Here is a 19,193-nt window from a genome sequence, read left to right on the forward strand (position 1 = left end):
TTAGAAAGAGACAGAGAAGACCTGAAAAGAAAACAGATTGACAGCCCCCTATTGTTTTTTATATAATCAAGACAACAAGATGTAAGAAAAAGAATAAGGAAAAAAAAAAAGGAAAATAAAAAGAAATCTCACGTTGATTTATTAAGATTTTTCTCTCGAACCATTAGGATAGACAAAAGCACATAGTCACATCTGATGTGTGAAGGTTTGCTCATTGTTCTTAGTGCTAACTGAGGGTTACATGCATATTTTACCCTCAAGGAAAAGAGAATAATTGAATCCCTTAAAAGTTCAGAAAGTGGTGGAACCCCCAACAAAGAGTAACATTTAATAATCAAATCTTTATCATTACAGTAGCATTGCACTGATTCTTTCCATGCATCCACATCATCTGCTGCTATGTGAAGAGAAATCCTAAATATCTGTGAAAAGAGACAAATAGACATTTATTTAAATGTCTTTTTCCTCATAAATCCCACCTGCCAGTTTGTATAAACATCCTTTTTTGAGAATGGTTTCAAGTATTTGCTTTGAATTGTAAAGTGACAAGTTGTATAGGGTGTATAGGGAAATAACTTTTTTGAATGTTAAGAAGAGAAGGATCCAGATTTTATTTGTAGTGTGGATCCAGTCTCATGAAACAAGGCTTAAAATAATATTTTAGTTGATTTCTATAATAGTTTTCATTCTCCAAGTGATTAGAAAAATTAGTATTCTAAGGCTGTCTGGAGGGTGAAGAGGAGTGTGTGAACAAAAAGGGGGAAGGGCACAGACAAAAAGCCCATCTTGGTTTGTGTTGGTGTTTGATAGCAAACAAGCCTTTCCCACCCTGCTTCTCTTTTATGCCTTAGTTTTAAGTAACTTTCAAAGATTTTCCAGCAGTAGATGATGCTCAGCCACTACATTCATCTGAAATAAGAGATGAACTTTGCCCTGCAAAGAAAATATTTGAGGTTTCAACACAATTAAGGATTGCAAATTCTTTGTGAAAATGGAAATTCCTTCCCATTTCTCCAATAGGACCCCAAGGGTGAAGCTTTGACCCCCAGTGAAGTCAATGGAACCTTCACTGTCTTTCATTAAGACAAGAGCCATCCCTCATCACATCTTGCACTTGCAACAATGAAATGTGCAAAGCAGAAATTGTTTCCTTGGCTATTGCCATGAGGTAACACCTTTTGAAGACAATGAGAAAGTATTTGAGAGATAATCAGAAAAGATACACAAAAATGCAGGAAGTCAGAGAGGGGGAGCAGGCAGGGAAACAGCAACACTGAGCATTTCTCTTCTCTTGCAGGAAAATGTAGTAGACAGAACATAAGTAATATGTAATGAAAATAAAAAGGTAAATATGTAATAAAAAGGAATAAGTAGAGCAGGGTTGTCATTTTCAGTGCTGAACTGGCAACACTCAGCAGGTTTGTTTTTGTTAGAAAGAAGATGGAGCTCTTGCCCCTTGACTTGAAGACACTCAAAGCTCCTCATCATTGGAAAGTCAGAATTGAACGATAAAATTGCAAAACTAATTGACAGAACTTCAGAGCATTGGCTCAGAATTTGGCCCAAACTCCCTTACTTGAGATCTTACTTAAGTAACCTTTTTGTGTGCTTAATTTTTAAGGGAACATGGTCCAGCTTGGAATATATCTGAGTTGGGCTGAAGAACAGCTGCCAGGTGCACTGTCTGCTAAAAATCAATAGCCAGAGCATAACATAGAAACAAACTTTTAAAGATAAACCACACCAGCAGGTCTGAACTCCCAAGATTTCAGTATAGCAATTTATTGCTCTGTGCACTGTTCACATGCAGCCAGTATGAACCAAGGGACTGCATTAAACCTGCTGAGTTTTGACAGATTTGCTTTTACTTCATTTTTATTGTATGTAGGTAAAAGGAGAGCTGCCAGCCTACTATAGATACAGGATCTATGGGATTTGGACTATAACATCTTATGTTTTACTGCTTTTCTTTAAAAAGACCCCCTCCTATTTAACAAGAAGCTGTTGTTTCTATTTTTATTTTTTTTTCTCTGTTTTAGGCTAAAGATAAATTAGAGGTGGCACAGGGCAGTGGAGAAGCAACAGCCTTTAGAAGCCCTCTCCAAAAGTAAAATTTATGGAATGCTTTCCAAACATCTGCATGAGCAGTGCTACATCAACCTTCCAGTGGCCTGGTTGAAAAGAGTGTCCTTTAATCTAAACCATGCTCCCTGGGATTTCTTAATGCAGTTAATTCTTCTTTATATATATATATATATATATTTTACCAGTGAGAAACCTAGTGGTCCTTACCTCTGAGTCTTTTCCACTAACTCTTTCTTTTAGTCCTGGCACATTACTGTATGTTGTCATTGCACAGGGATCTCCTTGAACAAAGGAAAATTATGAAACTGTCAGATCAGATTTCATGTGTTTTTCTTGGCATTACACTCACTAGACCTGGTACACAGTGAGTTTTGAAAGCCTCTGATCTTTTATAACCATTTTTAGTCTTAAACATACATTTAAAAGTTCCTCATCTTCAGTCACTGGGAATAGGACTATGAAAGCTGAGGTAATGTGGATATTTTCTTTCTGTGAAGACCTAGAGAGTGATCCATTACAGCCATAAATCATTTCCAAAGTTTCTTTATTCTTTCTGCTATACTTCTGATTGTTTTATTAAGACTCTGAATTTATTTCTCTGACTTTTGGGGTTTTTTTCTCTTTCCTGTTATGGATATACGTTGCTTTAGAACTTAAAAATCAAGGTGCTTAGATGTGCCTGTGGAAATGAACGACAGCAGGTTCAGAGTGGTGAGCTCTGCTGGGTCTGATGGTACCATAAAACACGTCAAGGACACAAAATCCTTTCTCTCCTCCCAAGCTGCTGTGTCAGTCTGGAAGCCTAATGACATTGGCACCTCAGATATGAGCCAGCCTGTGGGCTTGGAGAAGTGGGATTTTTCTTTACTGTTGTGTTCCTTCTCTGTTCAGGGAAATCAACCAAACTGAAGATACCCTGACCTTTTGAAACAGAACTAGAAGATCCTTTGACACAAAATCCTGTAAGTGTATTTATCCAGGGAATCCCTTGGCCAATTCAAAAGGCCAGAGAGAGGATTCCTAGAGCTGAAAGCACGAGCCATGTCAACTACAATCTGACTTGAGTGAAAATGCTGACCGTGCCAGGGAACAAGAGCAGACAGCAATTCCATGTTACTCGTGGCATTGTAACTCAGCAGTTGTTTCAGAGGCCAGTCACACACAGCTTCCTTGGGAAAGTTTGCTGGAACAACTGGTGGAGATGACAGGTTATTCAGATGTCTTTTCTGAATGCCAACAAAACAAAAGCATTCTATCTTTAATGCTTGTGTTATAAACAACTTCCATCCACTTCCAAATCCCCTCTGCCTTTCCTTCACTCATATGAACACTTTAGACAGAGGGCTACTTTGTAATCTCTCTACTTTGTAAATCTCTCAAAAACTTCTGATTGCACTTTCCTTATCTGTACAATTCATAGCCAAGTCAGAGTAAAATATCTGTGTGCCTTTGTTACAAATACACCAGACTTTTTGATTTCTGCTGCCACTGTTTCCAAATCCATTCCTTAATAGCCTTGTCATCCTGACTAGGAGATGAGTAACTTTACTAGAAGGATTATTTTTATCCTTTCTGTTTTTCAGCTCCTTTCCATTTTTCTTGGCCATCTACTTGACTGCACAGCCCACTGCTCAGTTCCCACAGCTTTCCAGAGCTCACATACAAGTCCTTCCTTGTCTGCATAACAAGAGTTGGTCTCCTGCCCTGGTGTGTCTTTCAACTGATCCTGTTATCAGCTCATAGCCTGGTATTTTCCAATTTCAGGTAGAATATTTAAGTGGCATACTGTATTTCAATTCAGCTACTTTCATTAATGTTTAGAACTTTGTACATGATCCTGAAATGGTGAGTAGAGTTACCTTCATTTCTTTTCTTCATCATGATGAGCTTTCCTACCTCTGTTCACTGTTTGGTTTACTTGAAATCAGATTAGGCTGTTTCTTCTCTCCACACTCAAGTGCCATTGGAGCATTGGTGTTAAGTCTTGTAAGTTCAAGAGCTTCTCCAGCCCAATGGGATACCAAGGCTGGGTTCAGCTGGGACATGATATATTGGGAATAAATCCTCATATGTTCTCTTGAGAAGAGACTCTGACAGCCTCTTTCTTAATTTAGAGAAATTCCAAATTTAGCTCGGCTGTTTTTCCTCCACTGAAAAGATCCAGGTAATGTCTCTGAGAAAAGGACATTAAAACATTTTTCCTTAATAATGTTTGTGGATATTATTGCCTACACTGGTTTTAACAACAAGCATAAAGAGGCCATTGCTGAGAGAAACCCTACAACTCATTAGCTAATTTTATCTTTCCTTCAAAGAAGGAAAAGCAAAAATGTGACTGATATGCCCATCCAATGCCCTCTGAAAAATACCAACTCTGCAGCCAGACCATTCCTTCCCTCACAACAAAGCCAAACAAAGTAAACTCATGCATTAACTTTGATTTTCTCAAGAAAATCTTCTTTTTCAAAGAAGAAAACCTATAATTTAAGAAATGTTTTAGATCTAGAAAATTGAATGCTTTTTGCTTTTGGAAACAACAAATAGGAGCACCAAAGAAAGGAGAGTGGACAGAAATATGGCAAGTTTATCAGTGAGTGTAGCAAGGAGGAAAATACTCATTAATTAATGGAAAGGAAGGGTTTCAGGGGAGGGTTCAGGGGTTTAACAGAACCCCAAGCTTTGCTCTAGGTGGTGCAGGCAGAAGATCTGTGAGGTTTGCTCACAGTGGTTCACCTGGTGACCAAGCACATCAGGGAAGCTGCTGCACAGCACCAGGTTCAGGATGGACATTACTGCACCCCTTCTATCCTCAGGTCAGGCCCTCCTCAATCCAGCATCTGTCATTTGGTTTCCTCCTGCTCTCAGGAGCCCTTGAGATGATCTGTAAAGGGCCTGTTGTGCTTCAGATCCCTCAGCAGGGCTGGAGCTTTGATCTCCTGCAATTCAGCAAAGCAGGGCAGCCCAGGAGCACTGCAGCATCGCTGTGGGATGGCGTGGGCAGCCCTGGGATCTGAGACTCCACCTCTTATTGTCAGGACTTCTGTCATGGTGTTGGCTTGTAAAGGCATAACTTCAACTCCCAGAGAGAAATAGAATTCGCACAAAATAATCTGAATTCTGTTCCATTTTTTAACATCTTTTGGAAGTGCTCCACCACAGTTGAGGAAAAGAAGGGAAAGAGTTACCCAGAAGGAAAGCTGAACAGCCAGGCACAGGGGGGGACATGTGGCCAGCACGAGTTACACTTGAGCTATTTTCAGCTGGAGCATGGGCCTCAGGAGTAGGGCATAGATTTCAGTGTCCTGATGGTATCTTGCTTCACTCTGGGATCCTCAAAAAGAATTCTTTTAAGTGGACAGTGGAAGGAAAAAAAGCTTTTGTTTAAGTAAAGTGCTGCTTGGCTTTGCTTTCATGTTTTAAGACATTTTTATCACTAGAGGTGGTCTTTAATATGCTCCTTAAGCCATAACTCTTGGGATCACCTCATTCCTTTTACCTCCTCCTCTGAGCAGGAATGCTGGAGCAGAGCACAGCTCAGCACTACATGCTCCATTAAAGGAGCTTATGTAGCATCCTAGAGGTCCACTGAGAACCTTTGGCAGACACAAAAATACTTTGGAAAACTGTGGGAATGCTGATGACTTAGAGTGGTTTATATTGTTGCATTAGAAAAATAAATAGTATGGCAGAACCTGTCAGGATGGATAAAGCGAGGATTTGCCCATAACTGTGCCGTGCAGCTTTCCAAACCACTAACCTGCTGGTTAGCCCAGGCTTCTATTTCATCCAAACCCTCATAAAAATGTATTGCAGATGGGTACTAAGAACCTTCAGGAAAATCCTTTGCTGTTTCAACAGCATCTCTGCCTTATGATGATCTTGCAGTAACTTTTTCCCCTCTCTCCCAGCAGAAGAGATTTTCTCCTGCTCAACATGGTTTAGTGCTCTCTTACAAATGGCAAAGAACAGAATTTATCAGCCTGTCTGGGATAGCCAAGGGATGAAGTACCAGAAGGCTTGGATGAGCCAGAGACTTAAATCACACTTGGAGTTGCAAGCACAGCTTCAGGTGCTGTGCCAAGAGCCCTGTTCTCAGCCCAGGCATTATTTTTTTCTGAGGCTGGTGGTATCTAACTGCCCCATAGATCAGAACAAGACAGTTTGGTCTTTCTTGAGGGAAATCAGCTGTGCCTTATCCCATGGCATGCAGGTGGTGGCTTAGAGAGACACAGTCCCAAAGCCCTGGATCCCTTTGAGCCTGACACAAGCACCTGCCTGTGTCAGCACTTAAGGATGACCACCCCAAACTTTCCTGGCCTTAAAAGGCCTGCACAGGCTCAGGGTGTGCCCCTGAGCAGATCTGTGTTTGTTCCCAGCCAGATGTGTGTCATCATCTGCCATCACAGAGCGAGGAGGAGGTAAAGATGGCCAGGGAATGTAGTCTGGGACAACATGGAAAATAAGGCTTTTTAAACATGGAAAAAACATGACAAGCACACACAAATGTTTTGAAAACTGATTGGCATTCCATAATGAATAGCATGAAAATAAATCTTTTTACTAAAAATATATATAAAAGTATAAAATCTCCTTGTTGAATAGCAAGCAGTAAGACAGGTGCAAGCATAAACCAATATCTTTTTCAGTTATACATGTTCTGAATCATTATTGAATGTGTAGGGACATGTTAGTGTGATTTTAATATTACAACAGTTTTCATTCATGAAGAGATTATGGAAACAAAGAGATAATCTCTTATAAGAGAATGCCTTTTGCTGTGTTAGTAAGGTACAAATGAAATAAGTTTTACATGGCCTGTGAAGGGTGTTTTGTGCCTTGCTGGCAACAGTAGGTTAAAGCCCAAGATAACCACTTCAGACTGGCTGCATACTTCAGTATTTTCCCCCTTCACAGTTGTTAAAAGTTTATAGAGCCTCAAAACATATCCAGATGGACAGTAACTGCAGCTTACGAAACCAGTCTAATCTAGCACAATACACAAAGTAGGGTAAGTGGGAAGGAAAACAAGTTCTGAATAGAGGACCTCCTTGGAACATTGGATCAGCCATCAGACACACCAATTCTGTTTAGACAGGCCTGTAATACACACCCAAATGTTCTGCAAAACAAAGCACACACCCCCCATCCTTTCACCACTGCAGCTCCAAAACACTTCTGCCCAAGGGTGGTCTTTGCCCTGCTTGAGGCAGTGTTTGTGCACATCTTTATTCACAAACTGAAGCATTGGTGTCCAGAGCTTTTTGGCAAAGCTGAGACACATAAACCATGTTCCTTCTCTCAAGGAATATCATATCTTGGCAGTTTTGTTTGGGTTTAACTTCTTCAAGTATGCAATAGAAAAAGATGAATAAATGACACACTTATCACTGTGCTGCCACCGGTGGATTTCCCCACACGAGGCTGCTTGTGTGACACCAGGATAAATAACATCCCTGTGACAGAGAACCTGGCAAGAGAAAACTATTGTTATTTGAAGTTGTTCACTTGAGGAATAATGTCTGCTAAACACAATGTCAAGCAATATATAATGACCTTTTGGATTTCTGTGCTGCACATATTTTTTTGCATGCAGTGTGCGTGTATCACAACAGGGTGATTAGATAATGAAATCATGATGTAAGGAAAAAAACCGAAATCCTGGCAGATTTATAGCAACTGAATCTCTGTCTTCACACCTCACTCCTGCTGGCATGGGTGCCTAACTGAACTGAAGTTAATTCCAGCGTGTTGGCAGAGACAGATCTCAGTGCATTGGGCATTCTCAATCACTTTATTTGTCACATTTCACAAATTTCCAAACAATAAAAAAATATTGCTTGGGAAATTGCGATTTAAATTTGTGATTTTTCATGTCCTCTCCTGCCTTCCCCCCTTCCCTTTCAGTTCATGGCAGATGAATTCCCTGTTCAAACACTGGTGCAAGTGCTCAGTTACACTGAGCTGCTCATGGTGAGAGTGTGATTTGGAAATGCATCGTGCCTCCCACCACGTGGGAGTAGCGATGTCTTTTAGTTTGCTGTTTTGCAGAAAACATTGTTTGCCATATGTCTCAACAGGCCCTGCTTCTCTTTTCCAAGAAATTGGCCAAGGAAGCTGTGATTATTTAATTTGTCTTTTGGTCTTTTTGCATCATGACTGGAGATTGGCATGTGAATTATTTAATTAAGCTGTGAATATTGCTGGCTATTGCTAAGTTCCACAAATACTGTGTCATTTAGCTATTTATGGCTAACAGAATTAACAGTACAGAAAAGCTAATTAAAAGCAAAATAATCTTGGAGTCTTTTGACCAGCTGTAATATATCCATACAACACCATTCTATTGAATAAGGAAACTATTGTTGAGGCTTTTGTCACAGAAAAAAAAAAGAAAAAAGTTGTGATTTTTTTTTCCCTTTGGTTTTCTTCACATCACAAAGAAAGCTGCAGCCTCTGGCATTTCAGCTGGGCTCCGTTCTGTGCCCGGGGTGACAGAGCCACTCGCAGTTACTCACATGGAAATGTGCTGAATGAGAACCACACCATAAACAAAAGCACTTCAGGGCTTCAGTGGGCAAAGCACAAGAGCAGAATATTAACCACAGATCCTGCCTAGGTAGAAATTCCTCTGGCTTGGTCATGGCACATAACGAGGTTTCATGCCTCTCTTTTTGGCATGTGTGGTGGCACAGACTCCCCAGGACCTTATTTCATTCAGATGGCTGCTTCTTAATGAGCTGATCTTCAGAGGAGCAGCTATTTACTGATCCATTGCTGGCTTACACCTTCAGCACAGGATTTTCTCTCACCACGGTCCAGGAAACTTGCTGCATCCCAAACCACAAGCAAAGGCAAGAATGCTCATGCAGCCATTGTGGGATTTCCTCATTGTGCTGCAGAAATTATGTAAAAATTGAATAATCCCTTCAAATGGCTTCAGCAGTAATGAGGGACTCAGGTACCTTAGGGAAAATACCGTGTCATTAAACAATACTGTTTTAAACATCAAAAATGCAAAAAAAGGTGATAAAAGGGATTTAAATGCCTGTCTCTTTTTTATGCCTTGGACTGTAGGTACTTCACACCTTGCATCTTTGAATAGGAGGAGACCACCGTGTATGGGCTAAATGGTAAAATGCATTTCCTTCCTCATTCCTTCTGTCCAAACTCTTGCAGTCGTGGAAATGTTCAAACACTCCCTTAGTGAATTATGGCTGTATGAGAAAGAGACTTTGTGACTTGGCTCCTCCCTGTAGTTTGTGTCCTAATTTTTCAAGTCTTGATTTGACTTTGTTTTTTTAGCCAGAAATGCCCCATTGAAGGTCAGCTATCTCCTAAATCTACCATGTTACCAAAATAACCCAAAGATGGCTTTGTTAAATAGGCATCAACAATTAAGTGATCAATTTTAAAGTGCTTGATTTTCTTTGTTATTCTTTTCAGTAAATTTTCTTCCTGAATCAAAAAGTAGCGAGAGATGAAGAAGAGTTGGAAGTATTGAGTTAACCAAATAAGGTCAACATAAGGAGGAGACCCTACTATTTGTGACACCATTGAAAGGTAACACAGGAAAAGCTTTGCTTGACACAAAACATAGGCACAGACCAGTGAAAATGGTGGAAAAACCAGATTTGAATATGCAAATGTTGTTCTCTAACAAAATTCTGAGTAAGTCAAGTATGAAGCTAAAGTCATAATTGGTGTCAGTTTTCCAGATGGAGGAAAAGGATTCAGGATTAATATGAAGATTGGTTAGTTTTGTCTCCATCATCAGAGTACAAAAATAAAAAATTAGGACAGAGAGGAGAGTTAATTGGGGAAGCACAGCTACTCAGAAACCTTCCTGTCCTCTCTCCTTCCCAGCCTTTTCCTTTTAGGCCCATTTGGACAAACAGTCTCCTTTAGCCCATTTTGGTGGTGTTCTGTGGCTTTCCAGTTGATTTCTGCATAACCTGAAAAGTCTGTGTTTGCATCCCAAGCTGCCCAAAATGTTCTTTAATTATTTCCCAAGAGCTTTCCTTTGTTCTCTGAGGGGGCAGCACTGCATTGCTACACTGAAGGTCTTGTTAACATTCCCTGGGGATGTCTGATCTTGCAGGATACTGTAACCCATCAGACATTATTGCAGAGTGCTACAATTGTTTTACAAGATTTTGGGACAGATGCCAATTATTTAAGGTGCTTACACTGAAATAACTTGGTTCTTTTTTTTTTTTTTTTAAATTATTGTTCTTCTTGGTAATGTCTTTTTGTCTCTCACTCTTAATCCTCCTGTGACTTTGAGAAAAGTATTTTCATACTTGTGAGGCCTCTGGAAATTTTCAGAGCATTTAGATTATGTTCAGATAAAACTCTGACTTAGTGAGTATGTATATATGAAAAACCTTACTGAGATTTATTATCTCATTTGAAAATTGTCAGTAATATCTTCTGCATTTGTTCAGTCCGAAGGGATTTTAAAAAATCATATCAGAGCAGTTGTGGGTGAGAAAAGTTCATTCCTTATCAGTCATCCAAACTTGCCAAGTCAGTTTTATGAAAGCAGTGAAATGAATACAGAAACTAAGCCCAGCTTGGTAAGACTAAGCCCAAAGCATAGCAAAGAAAAAGAGCAGTGTTGCTACTTTAGCTTTCCTCACCTGGAACTGAAATGGAAGGGACTGGGATGGATCTAAGGCGTGTCAGCAGGGCAGGCACACCCACAGCACTGAAAATAAAAGGACACAAAACTCTCTCTTCCCAACTGGAATTCAGGGAATTGTCACCAGTCCCCATCCATGCAGAATGAGTGTAAATGTGATTGTGAGGGGCACTAAGGCTGCTCCCCATCAGCCTGGCAGCACTTCAGAGCCCTCTGGCTGTGCGGCGGCTGCTCTGTGTCGCTGTCCACCCCTGTCAGAGCACACTGATCCCCACGGAGAACATGGGATCTGCAAAGTGCCTGACACCAGGCACAATTCCTCCTGCCAGGGCTCTGGGGAAGGTGCAAACCCCAAGCTTTTCCCAGGCACTGCTCACGTGTGCACAGAAGTCTCGAGGCTCCGTCTGCGGCCCCTTCAGCGCTCTGTGCTCAGCCAAGGTTCCCAATTCCCGGTTGGAGGCACGTGGAGATCCACTGCTGCCACACCTGAGGCTCTCAGGGATTTTGGCCACTACTCTCAGTCACAGTTCCCCTGTTCATGGTAGCTCAGTCTTAGGAAAGACAAGTTCTGCCACCAGCTTTGTTTCCAGGCTGTGCTGTAACAACCCCCAGCGCCCAAGAAATGTCTCACCAGTGGGAGGGCATGGACAAATTCCTCACAGCCTCCTTTTTGGAACACGTGCATGTACTGGCCTCTCATCTTGCCAAAGGCTTCCTAAATTCCAGGCGTCTGGAAGCCAGGTTCCCATCTTGCCCAAACCATGCAGCACTGAAGTCTCGGGGAGCAGCACCGGTGCCAATTCCCTGTTTAATCATCACCCCAGCCCCGCTCCAGGAAAGATCCAGCAGCACCAGCCACTGCTCCCCGTGAGGGAATGGCAGGAGGAGGTGGGCAAACACCAATCTGTGTTTCACTAATTCAATTATTAGTAATTCACTAATTTACTCAGAAAATATTTCTACATTAAAACATATTTCTTTACTTCTTGAGGTCAAATGGAAAATACTGAGTTTGCTCTGTTCAAATCAGTAATGTGAAAAAGGAAATATATTAGAAGAATTAATAAATACTTCAGAAGACAAAGGGACATGTAAACTGTAATTTCTGTGTAGATTTTGAAGTGAGAAAATCTGTTAAAGAAGACCTGTTCGATCTTCCCTCCTACTTTAGCAATTAGAGGAAGAGATACACAAATAATGAATTGTAATCATCCCGGGCACTGGGTTTGAGGGGCCCAGAACCGGACTCAGTGCTGGGTTTGAGGCCTTGGAACTGAGACCGAATCAGGCAGTTTTGTGCTTTCAGAGACCCAAATCACTGTTACGTTTCAGGGACTCAGAACCAGACGCACTTGATCCACTTTTGGGCTCACAGAAACCAAGGGCTGTGTTCGGGGGGCTTGAAGTAAACGCCAGCTGCGGTGCTTTGGTGTTCAGAGCGGGCTCGTTCGGGCAGCGTCAGTCGCAGCCGCTCAGCTCTAAGGGCCGCCTTTGGCCCGGCCCCACGGAGAGCTCGGAGCCGGCGACTCGGAGCTGCCTCTGGGGCCGGCGGCGGAGCCGCGTTTGGGGCTGAGAGCGGAGCCCGAACGCCGCGTTCGGGGCCAGGGGCAGAGCCCGGCCCGGCGCGTCGGGCTCCGCTCGGGGCCCCGGGGGCTGCCCCGGCACCGGCAGAGCCCCGGCTCCCCGCGGCCGGAGCGGGACCGTGCCCGGGGCCCCGAGCGGCCGGAGCGGGAGCCGGGCGCGAACCTCCGGCTCCCGGCCCGGCCCCGCCGCAGCGCCCCGGGCTCGGAGCGGCCCCGCCGAGAGCGCCCGGGCCGGGCCGGGGCCCGCACAGCGCCGAGCGGGGATCCCGAGCGAGACCCCCGGGACAGCGGCACCCGCGGGGCGGGACAGGGGCGGGACAGGGATGGGACAGGGGCGGGTCGGGATAGAGGCGGGACACTGCGGGATAGGGGCGGGACCGGGGCGGGTCGGGATGGGACAGGGGCGGGATGGGACAGGGATGGGACAGGGGCGGGTCGGGATAGAGGCGGGACACTGCGGGACAGGGGCGGGACCGGGGCGGGTCGGGATGGGAGAGGGGCGGGATGGAACAGGGATGGGACAGGGGCGGGATGGGACAGGGATGAGATGGGGGCGGGACAGGGACAGGGGCGGGACCGGGGCGGGTCGGGATGGGACAGGGGCGGGCCAAGGGCCGGGGCGGGGCCGGGCAGGTGCTCGGGGTTTGGGGCGGGCGGGGCCGGGCTCAGGTGCGCGGGGCGGGGCCGGGCAGGTGCGCGGGGCCCCAGGGCGGCTGCGCGGGGCGGGGCCGAGGGGATTTAAGGCCCGGAAGTCGCTCCCGGCGCCATTTGCTCCCCAGCGCTCGGAGGTGCCGGCACGGGCCGGGCCGGGCTCCCCGGCGGGGCCCAGGTGAGGCGCGGGAGCCTCGGCTTCCCGCCCCTGCTTCTCTCTTCCCCTTCTTTCCTCCCTTCCTTTCTCCCGCTCACCTCCGTCTCCTCCCTCCTCTCCGCAAACCCCCCTTTCCTCTCCCCCGTTGCTCTTCTCTTCCTCCCCTGCACCTGGGTCCTGTCTCTCCTCCCTGCACAGCCCGACCCTCCAGTGTATCCCTCCTCCTCCCCCCCCGCTCCTTCTCCCCTCGCTCCTTCTCCCCTCCTGAGCTCCCCTTCCCTCCTCTCCCTGCCCCATCCTGCGCACCCCGACCGCCCCCAGCCCTCCTTCCTCCCCTCTCCTTCCCCCGGGCACCCAGCCCGAGCGCCCCCCATTCCCGCTCGGCCTTTCCCAGCTGCACCTCCCTCTCGTGCTTCCCTACAAACGCCGAGCCCGCTTCTGTTCCTCTTTCCCCTTCTCCCTCCGCTCTGTGCCCCCGCTGAGCTCCGCTCCTGCTCCCTTCTGCCTCCCTCCCTGTGCGCTGTCTCTGGGCCCTGTCCCTCTGTGTCCCCGTGTCCCCTTCTCCCCTTGGTCTCTGTTTGCCCTTTGCAGAGAAGCCGCGAGGTTCGGGGCGCCGGATAATAAAGCCCCGAGGGCCGGAGCCGGCGCCCCCGGCGGGAATCCCCACACGGGGCCGGAGCCCGCGGTGCGGGTCCCCCCACGCACAACACCGCCCCACACTGCCGGGTGTCCCCACATCACACTGGGGGCTGAGGGGGGCCGGGGCTGGGAGGGGGGCTCAGGGTGGGTCCCTCCTCCGGAGGGGTCCTGGGGTGGGGTAGCGAGGGTTGGGGGGCCGGGGGGGTTTGGGAAGGGCCCCCTCGTTAGGAGGGGGTCCCGGGTGGGGGGTGCGGGGGGGTTTAGGGTGGGCCCCCTCCTCTGGAGGGGGTCCTGGGGGGGAGGGTTTGGGAAGGGCCCCCTCGTTAGGAGGGGGTCCCGGGTGGGGGGTGGGTCAGGGAGGGCCCCCTCCGGAGGAGGGGTCCCGGGGAGGGGCGGGGGGCGGGGCCCCCTCCGGAGGGGGGGTCCGGGGTGGGAGGGGCTGGGGGGTTCCGCCCCCCTAAGCCCCTCCCACCTTGGCCCCTCCCCTCCGGGCGGGGCCCGGCCCGGCCACTCCCCAGGACCCCTCCTCCGGACAGGGGCCCTGGGGGGGGCGGGGTGGGTGGGGGGGGCAGCAGGCGGGGTCACGTCACTCTGAACCGTAATCGCACATTTGTGTCAAACGACCGCACTCCCCCTCCTATTCCCCCCCACCCACCCCGCCCCCCTCCCCCCCCAGGGCCCCTGTCCGGAGGAGGGGTCCTGGGGGGGGGCCGGGCCGGGCCCCGCCCGGAGGGGAGGGGCCGGGGTGGGAGGGGCTATGGGGGCGGAACCCCCAGCCCCTCCCACCCCGGACCCCCCCCTCCGGAGGGGGCCCCGCCCCCCGCCCCTCCCCGGGACCCCTCCTCCGGAGGGGGCCCCCCCGACCCACCCCCCACCCGGGACCCCCTCCTAACGAGGGGGCCCTTCCCAACCCCCCCGGCCCCCAACCCTCGCTAACCCACCCCAGACCCCTCCGGAGGAGGGGCCCACCCTGAGCCCCCCTCCCAGCCCCGGCCCCCCTCAGCCCCCAGTGTGATGTGGGGACACCCGGCAGTGTGGGGCGGTGTTGTGCGTGGGGGGACCCGCACCGCGGGCTCCGGCCCCGTGTGGGGATTCCCGCCGGGGGCGCCGGCTCCGGCCCTCGGGGCTTTATTATCCGGCGCCCCGAACCTCGCGGCTTCTCTGCAAAGGGCAAACAGAGACCAAGGGGAGAAGGGGACACGGGGACACAGAGGGACAGGGCCGAGAGACAGCGCACAGGGAGGGAGGGAGGCAGAAGGGAGCAGGAGCGGAGCTCAGCGGGGGCACAGAGCGGAGGGAGAAGGGGAAAGAGGAACAGAAGCGGGCTCGGCGTTTGTAGGGAAGCACGAGAGGGAGGTGCAGCTGGGAAAGGCCGAGCGGGAATGGGGGGCGCTCGGGCTGGGTGCCCGGGGAAAGGAGAGGGGAGGAAGGAGGGCCGGGGGCGGTCGGGGTGCGCAGGATGGGGCAGGGAGAGGAGGGAAGGGGAGCTCAGGAGGGGAGGAGGAGGGGGAAGGAGGAGGAGGGATACACTGGAGGGTCGGGCTGTGCAGGGAGGAGAGACAGGACCCAGGTGCAGGGGAGGAAGAGAAGAGCAACGGGGGAGAGGAAAGGGGGGTTTGCGGAGAGGAGGGAGGAGACGGAGGTGAGCGGGAGAAAGGAAGGGAGGAAAGAAGGGGAAGAGAGAAGCAGGGGCGGGAAGCCGAGGCTCCCGCGCCTCACCTGGGCCCCGCCGGGGAGCCCGGCCCGGCCCGTGCCGGCACCTCCGAGCGCTGGGGAGCAAATGGCGCCGGGAGCGACTTCCGGGCCTTAAATCCCCTCGGCCCCGCCCCGCGCAGCCGCCCTGGGGCCCCGCGCACCTGCCCGGCCCCGCCCCGCGCACCTGAGCCCGGCCCCGCCCGCCCCAAACCCCGAGCACCTGCCCGGCCCCGCCCCCGGCTGCGGAAACAGGGAAATAACCAGGGAAATAAAGAGGGAAATAACCAGGGAGATAAACAGGGAATAACCAGGGAAATAACCAGGAAAATAACCAGGGAATAACCAGGGAAATAACCAGGGAAATAACCAGTGAAATAAACAGGGAAATAAACAGGGAAATAAACTGGGAAATAACCAGGGAAATAAAGAGGGAAATAACCAGGGAAATAACCGGGGAAATAAACTGGGAAATAATAGGGAAACAGGGAAAGCTGTAGGCGGACAGAACATAAGCACCCTGCGGCGCTTGGGCCCCGCCGAGAGGCCCCACGGGTGTCCCGCTGCGGGAGGAGCCTCAGCCGGAGCTCGGCCGCTGCTCTCAGCCCCGAAGCCGCCCCCCGAGCCCGGGGCCGAGCCCGGACAGCGCCGGGCCGGGGCTCCGTGTTCCGAGCGCTCGCTCGCAGGATTTGGGCTCCGTCCCTGAGCCCCAAAATGCAGCATTTGGGCTCCGTGCTCACGGCCCGGGCGAGTCTCGTTTTGCACTCCCAGAACACGGGGCTCAAGGCGCTGTTCCACAGCCCTCGGCCCGGCCACACCCACGACTTGGTCCCTGAGCCCTCCACACCTTCACCCCCACCAAAAAAACACACAGGATTCAAGAGTCCGGTTCTGAGACCAGAAAAATGCTCAATTTATTAATCTCAGTTCACAGGGTTGTGGATTTCACTGTGGACATCCCCACAGGTGCTGACAGGGAACGGAGCTCTCACCCATCTGATTCTGCCCTGAGAACTGCTTCAGATCAGCAAAAAAACACAGGTGGGATAAAAAGGCTGGAAGGCTCCCCTGGAGTGAAGGCACGTGTAGCCAATCCGCATTCCCTTATTATCCCAGCCATGCGCCATCCCGTTATCCCAGCTCCGCTCTGTGCTGCCGCCTCCAGCTCACTGCCTGACCCCGCTCCTGGCTCCGGCCGCTCCCGAGGCACCGGGAACACCCCCGGAGCTCCTCGGCCCCGCGGAACTGAAGGGCTGAAGATGCCCCGGCCCGAGCAGGGGATGATCCAGGGGCTCCTCCCGCGTCCGGAGCTCGGGCTGAGGCAGCTGCCCGGGGATGCCCGTGCTCCATGCGCTGCCCTGGCCTCTCTTTCGGAGGAGGAGCTCCGGGCCCGGCGCTCGGGGCGGGGCAGCGGCGCAGGGACGGCCCCCACGGGCGCTCGGGACCCGCGGGCTCCGCTCCGGCCCCGCCGGGAGGAGGAAGGAGCGGGATGGGAGCGCCCGGCTGTGCCTGGCGCTGGCAGCCGACAGGGCCGGTCCCCAGCGGAGAGAACTCGCTCTGTGCTCCTTGAGCTGCAGAGAGGGATGGCCAGAAGCTTCTCGTATTCATTTCCCAGACTGTCCCATCCACCGATACCAATGGGCGTGAGGCAAAACAGCCGCGATGGCTGCAGGCTTCAAAACAAAGATAAACAACGTGGTTTTCCTTTCCCTCTTTTGGGCAATTGTATGTAGGTAGGATTAATAATACCTGATGGCGTTTTCTTCTTAAAACTCTGGCCAAGACCGTGCCACTGACTGGGTTTCCAAAGCAGGAAGATGAAAGTGATAAATTAAATCCAATGCCCGATCTTTGCATATTTAGCTTTCCATTACAGAAATCCCTAGATGGATCCACGTGCTCCTCTGCTCGTATTATATTTTGTCTCACTAATCCCATTAGGATACCCTAAATCCAGCCTGTTCTGCTTCTCACACCAAAGCCTGAGGTCATCTCTGCTCCTGACATTTGCATGGCACACCTTGTTGTCACACAGATAATGGCAAAACCAATTTCATCTTGTTCTTTCCCCCAGTACGACTGGGGGAGCTGGAGCTCTGAAATGAGGTGATAGGACTCACGAGTAGCTCTCAACATGATCTAAACATGGAGCTGCTTCTTTCCAGTCTTCCCCTGTAGAAAACACACCTTGTAAAATGCCACCAAAGCAGAAATTACTGCTGAAGCTCTCTTTGCCCTTAGCACACAAGGGAAGAGCCCTTCCTGGAGTTCAAGTGTCTTATTCCCACTTTTCAGTGCTCTTGGATCAGCCTATGTGCTAATTTAGATCTTTCTGATAAGTCCTGATCTTTCAGTAGTGGGATCAAAGCAAAGTGAGGTAAAACAGAGGTGAGCCAAACCCCACCTGTGTGTATGATCTTTCCTGCTCTGCACCTCCCTGGGAATTGCCTCTTCCCTGCACCACCTGACAGGAGGGCACACGGGATTCAGAGGATATTTAAAGGCTGGTGGGACAATCCAGACAACTCTTTGCTGTGTGCAAGGTAAGAACTGGAAGAGTTGCTTAGAAAGCTGCTGAGCTGAGCAGAGGTGGAAGGAGAGGAGGAAAAGGCCGGTTCCCATCCTCATGTCCAGGCAGGGATGAGGCCAAGCCTGCAGGCACGGAGCCTGCTGGAATCCCTGGCAGCAGGCACAGCCGCTCCCGGGAAGCTGCGCTCCCGTTGCACAAAGCCATCCCCCGCCTGCGCAACCTGCAGGGAAAGCCCCGGGATCAGAGCCGGGAGACTCAGCTGGAGCCCGGCTGCGGCTCAGCTGGGCCAGGTTCCGATTATCCAGCGGCACCGGGAGGCGCTTTCAGGCCCGAGCCCTTCCCTCGGTCCGCAATGAAAGGCGGCTGAGCGCCTGCCCCGAGCCTGCTGAGCTCAGAGGAAGGCTCTGATTGTGCCCAATTGGGATCAGGAGCCCACTCCTGCCTGGCTGAGCAGCTCCAGCTGCCTCCTGCGGCACTGAGGAACAGCTCCCCCGGCAGCCCGGGCGTGGCTCCCAAACCTCTGCCGGAGCTGCAGCGCTTCCCTTTATTCCACAGCCGCTGCTGATGCCTGGGATGTGTCGGGAGCAAGGCAGATTGTCCAGTGAGGGATGCTCCGGCCCGGCTGCCGGGCGGGTCAGGCAGATTACCTCCATCGCTAAGGAATTTCCCACATCCCAACCAGTCCAGCTGGCAGGAATGATGAACTGGAGGATTTGAGAATAGAAATATTGTTCGGGCATTGTCTCACCAGGTGTGGGCACTGTAACAATCTGATCTCACGGGAACAAACAGTTGTGATTTTAGGGAAGGGTTTTGGTGTGACAGGAAGAGCTGCCTGAATCCCAGGATCCCTGGCCATAGTTCCCACTACAAAATTGTTTTGAACAGAACAATTTGAACTGAGACTGCTGAGCATCACTGAGCAGCAAAGGAGACATTCAGCAATCCCCATAACCTGGCAGAAATCACTGCTGGCCATGGCCTGAGCCCTGGGGTGAGAGTGCCAATGGTAACAGCAGCTACAGCCACCCTGATATCCCCAGGAATGTGAGAAGCCGCTTCTTCCCGTGGCTGGGAGAATTTTTGTGCATCTCCAGGTTCCACCCTCAGCACTCACTTGGCCTCTACAGATATTCTTCATTCCTTACACCTTCCTCACAAAGGCATCCCCACCAGTTCCATCTCCTGCCTGCTGGGCAATGCTGCCCCTCCTCA

The 19,193-nt window shown here is 50.2% G+C and overlaps 1 protein-coding gene across 1 annotated transcript in view; it reads left to right on the top strand.

Annotated features, from left to right (window-relative positions):
• Positions 1-3,005, top strand: part of LOC131578682 (uncharacterized) — a 58,756-nt gene extending 55,751 nt beyond the window's left edge. The window contains exon 6 of the mRNA XM_058837707.1: positions 2,977-3,005. Within this exon, the coding sequence (XP_058693690.1) occupies positions 2,977-3,005 (29 nt within the window). The remainder of the gene's footprint in view (positions 1-2,976) is intronic.
• The last annotated feature ends 16,188 nt before the right edge of the window (positions 3,006-19,193 follow it).

This window comes from Poecile atricapillus, chromosome 4 (assembly GCF_030490865.1).
Source record: "Poecile atricapillus isolate bPoeAtr1 chromosome 4, bPoeAtr1.hap1, whole genome shotgun sequence".
Taxonomy (NCBI): Eukaryota; Metazoa; Chordata; class Aves; order Passeriformes; family Paridae; genus Poecile; species Poecile atricapillus.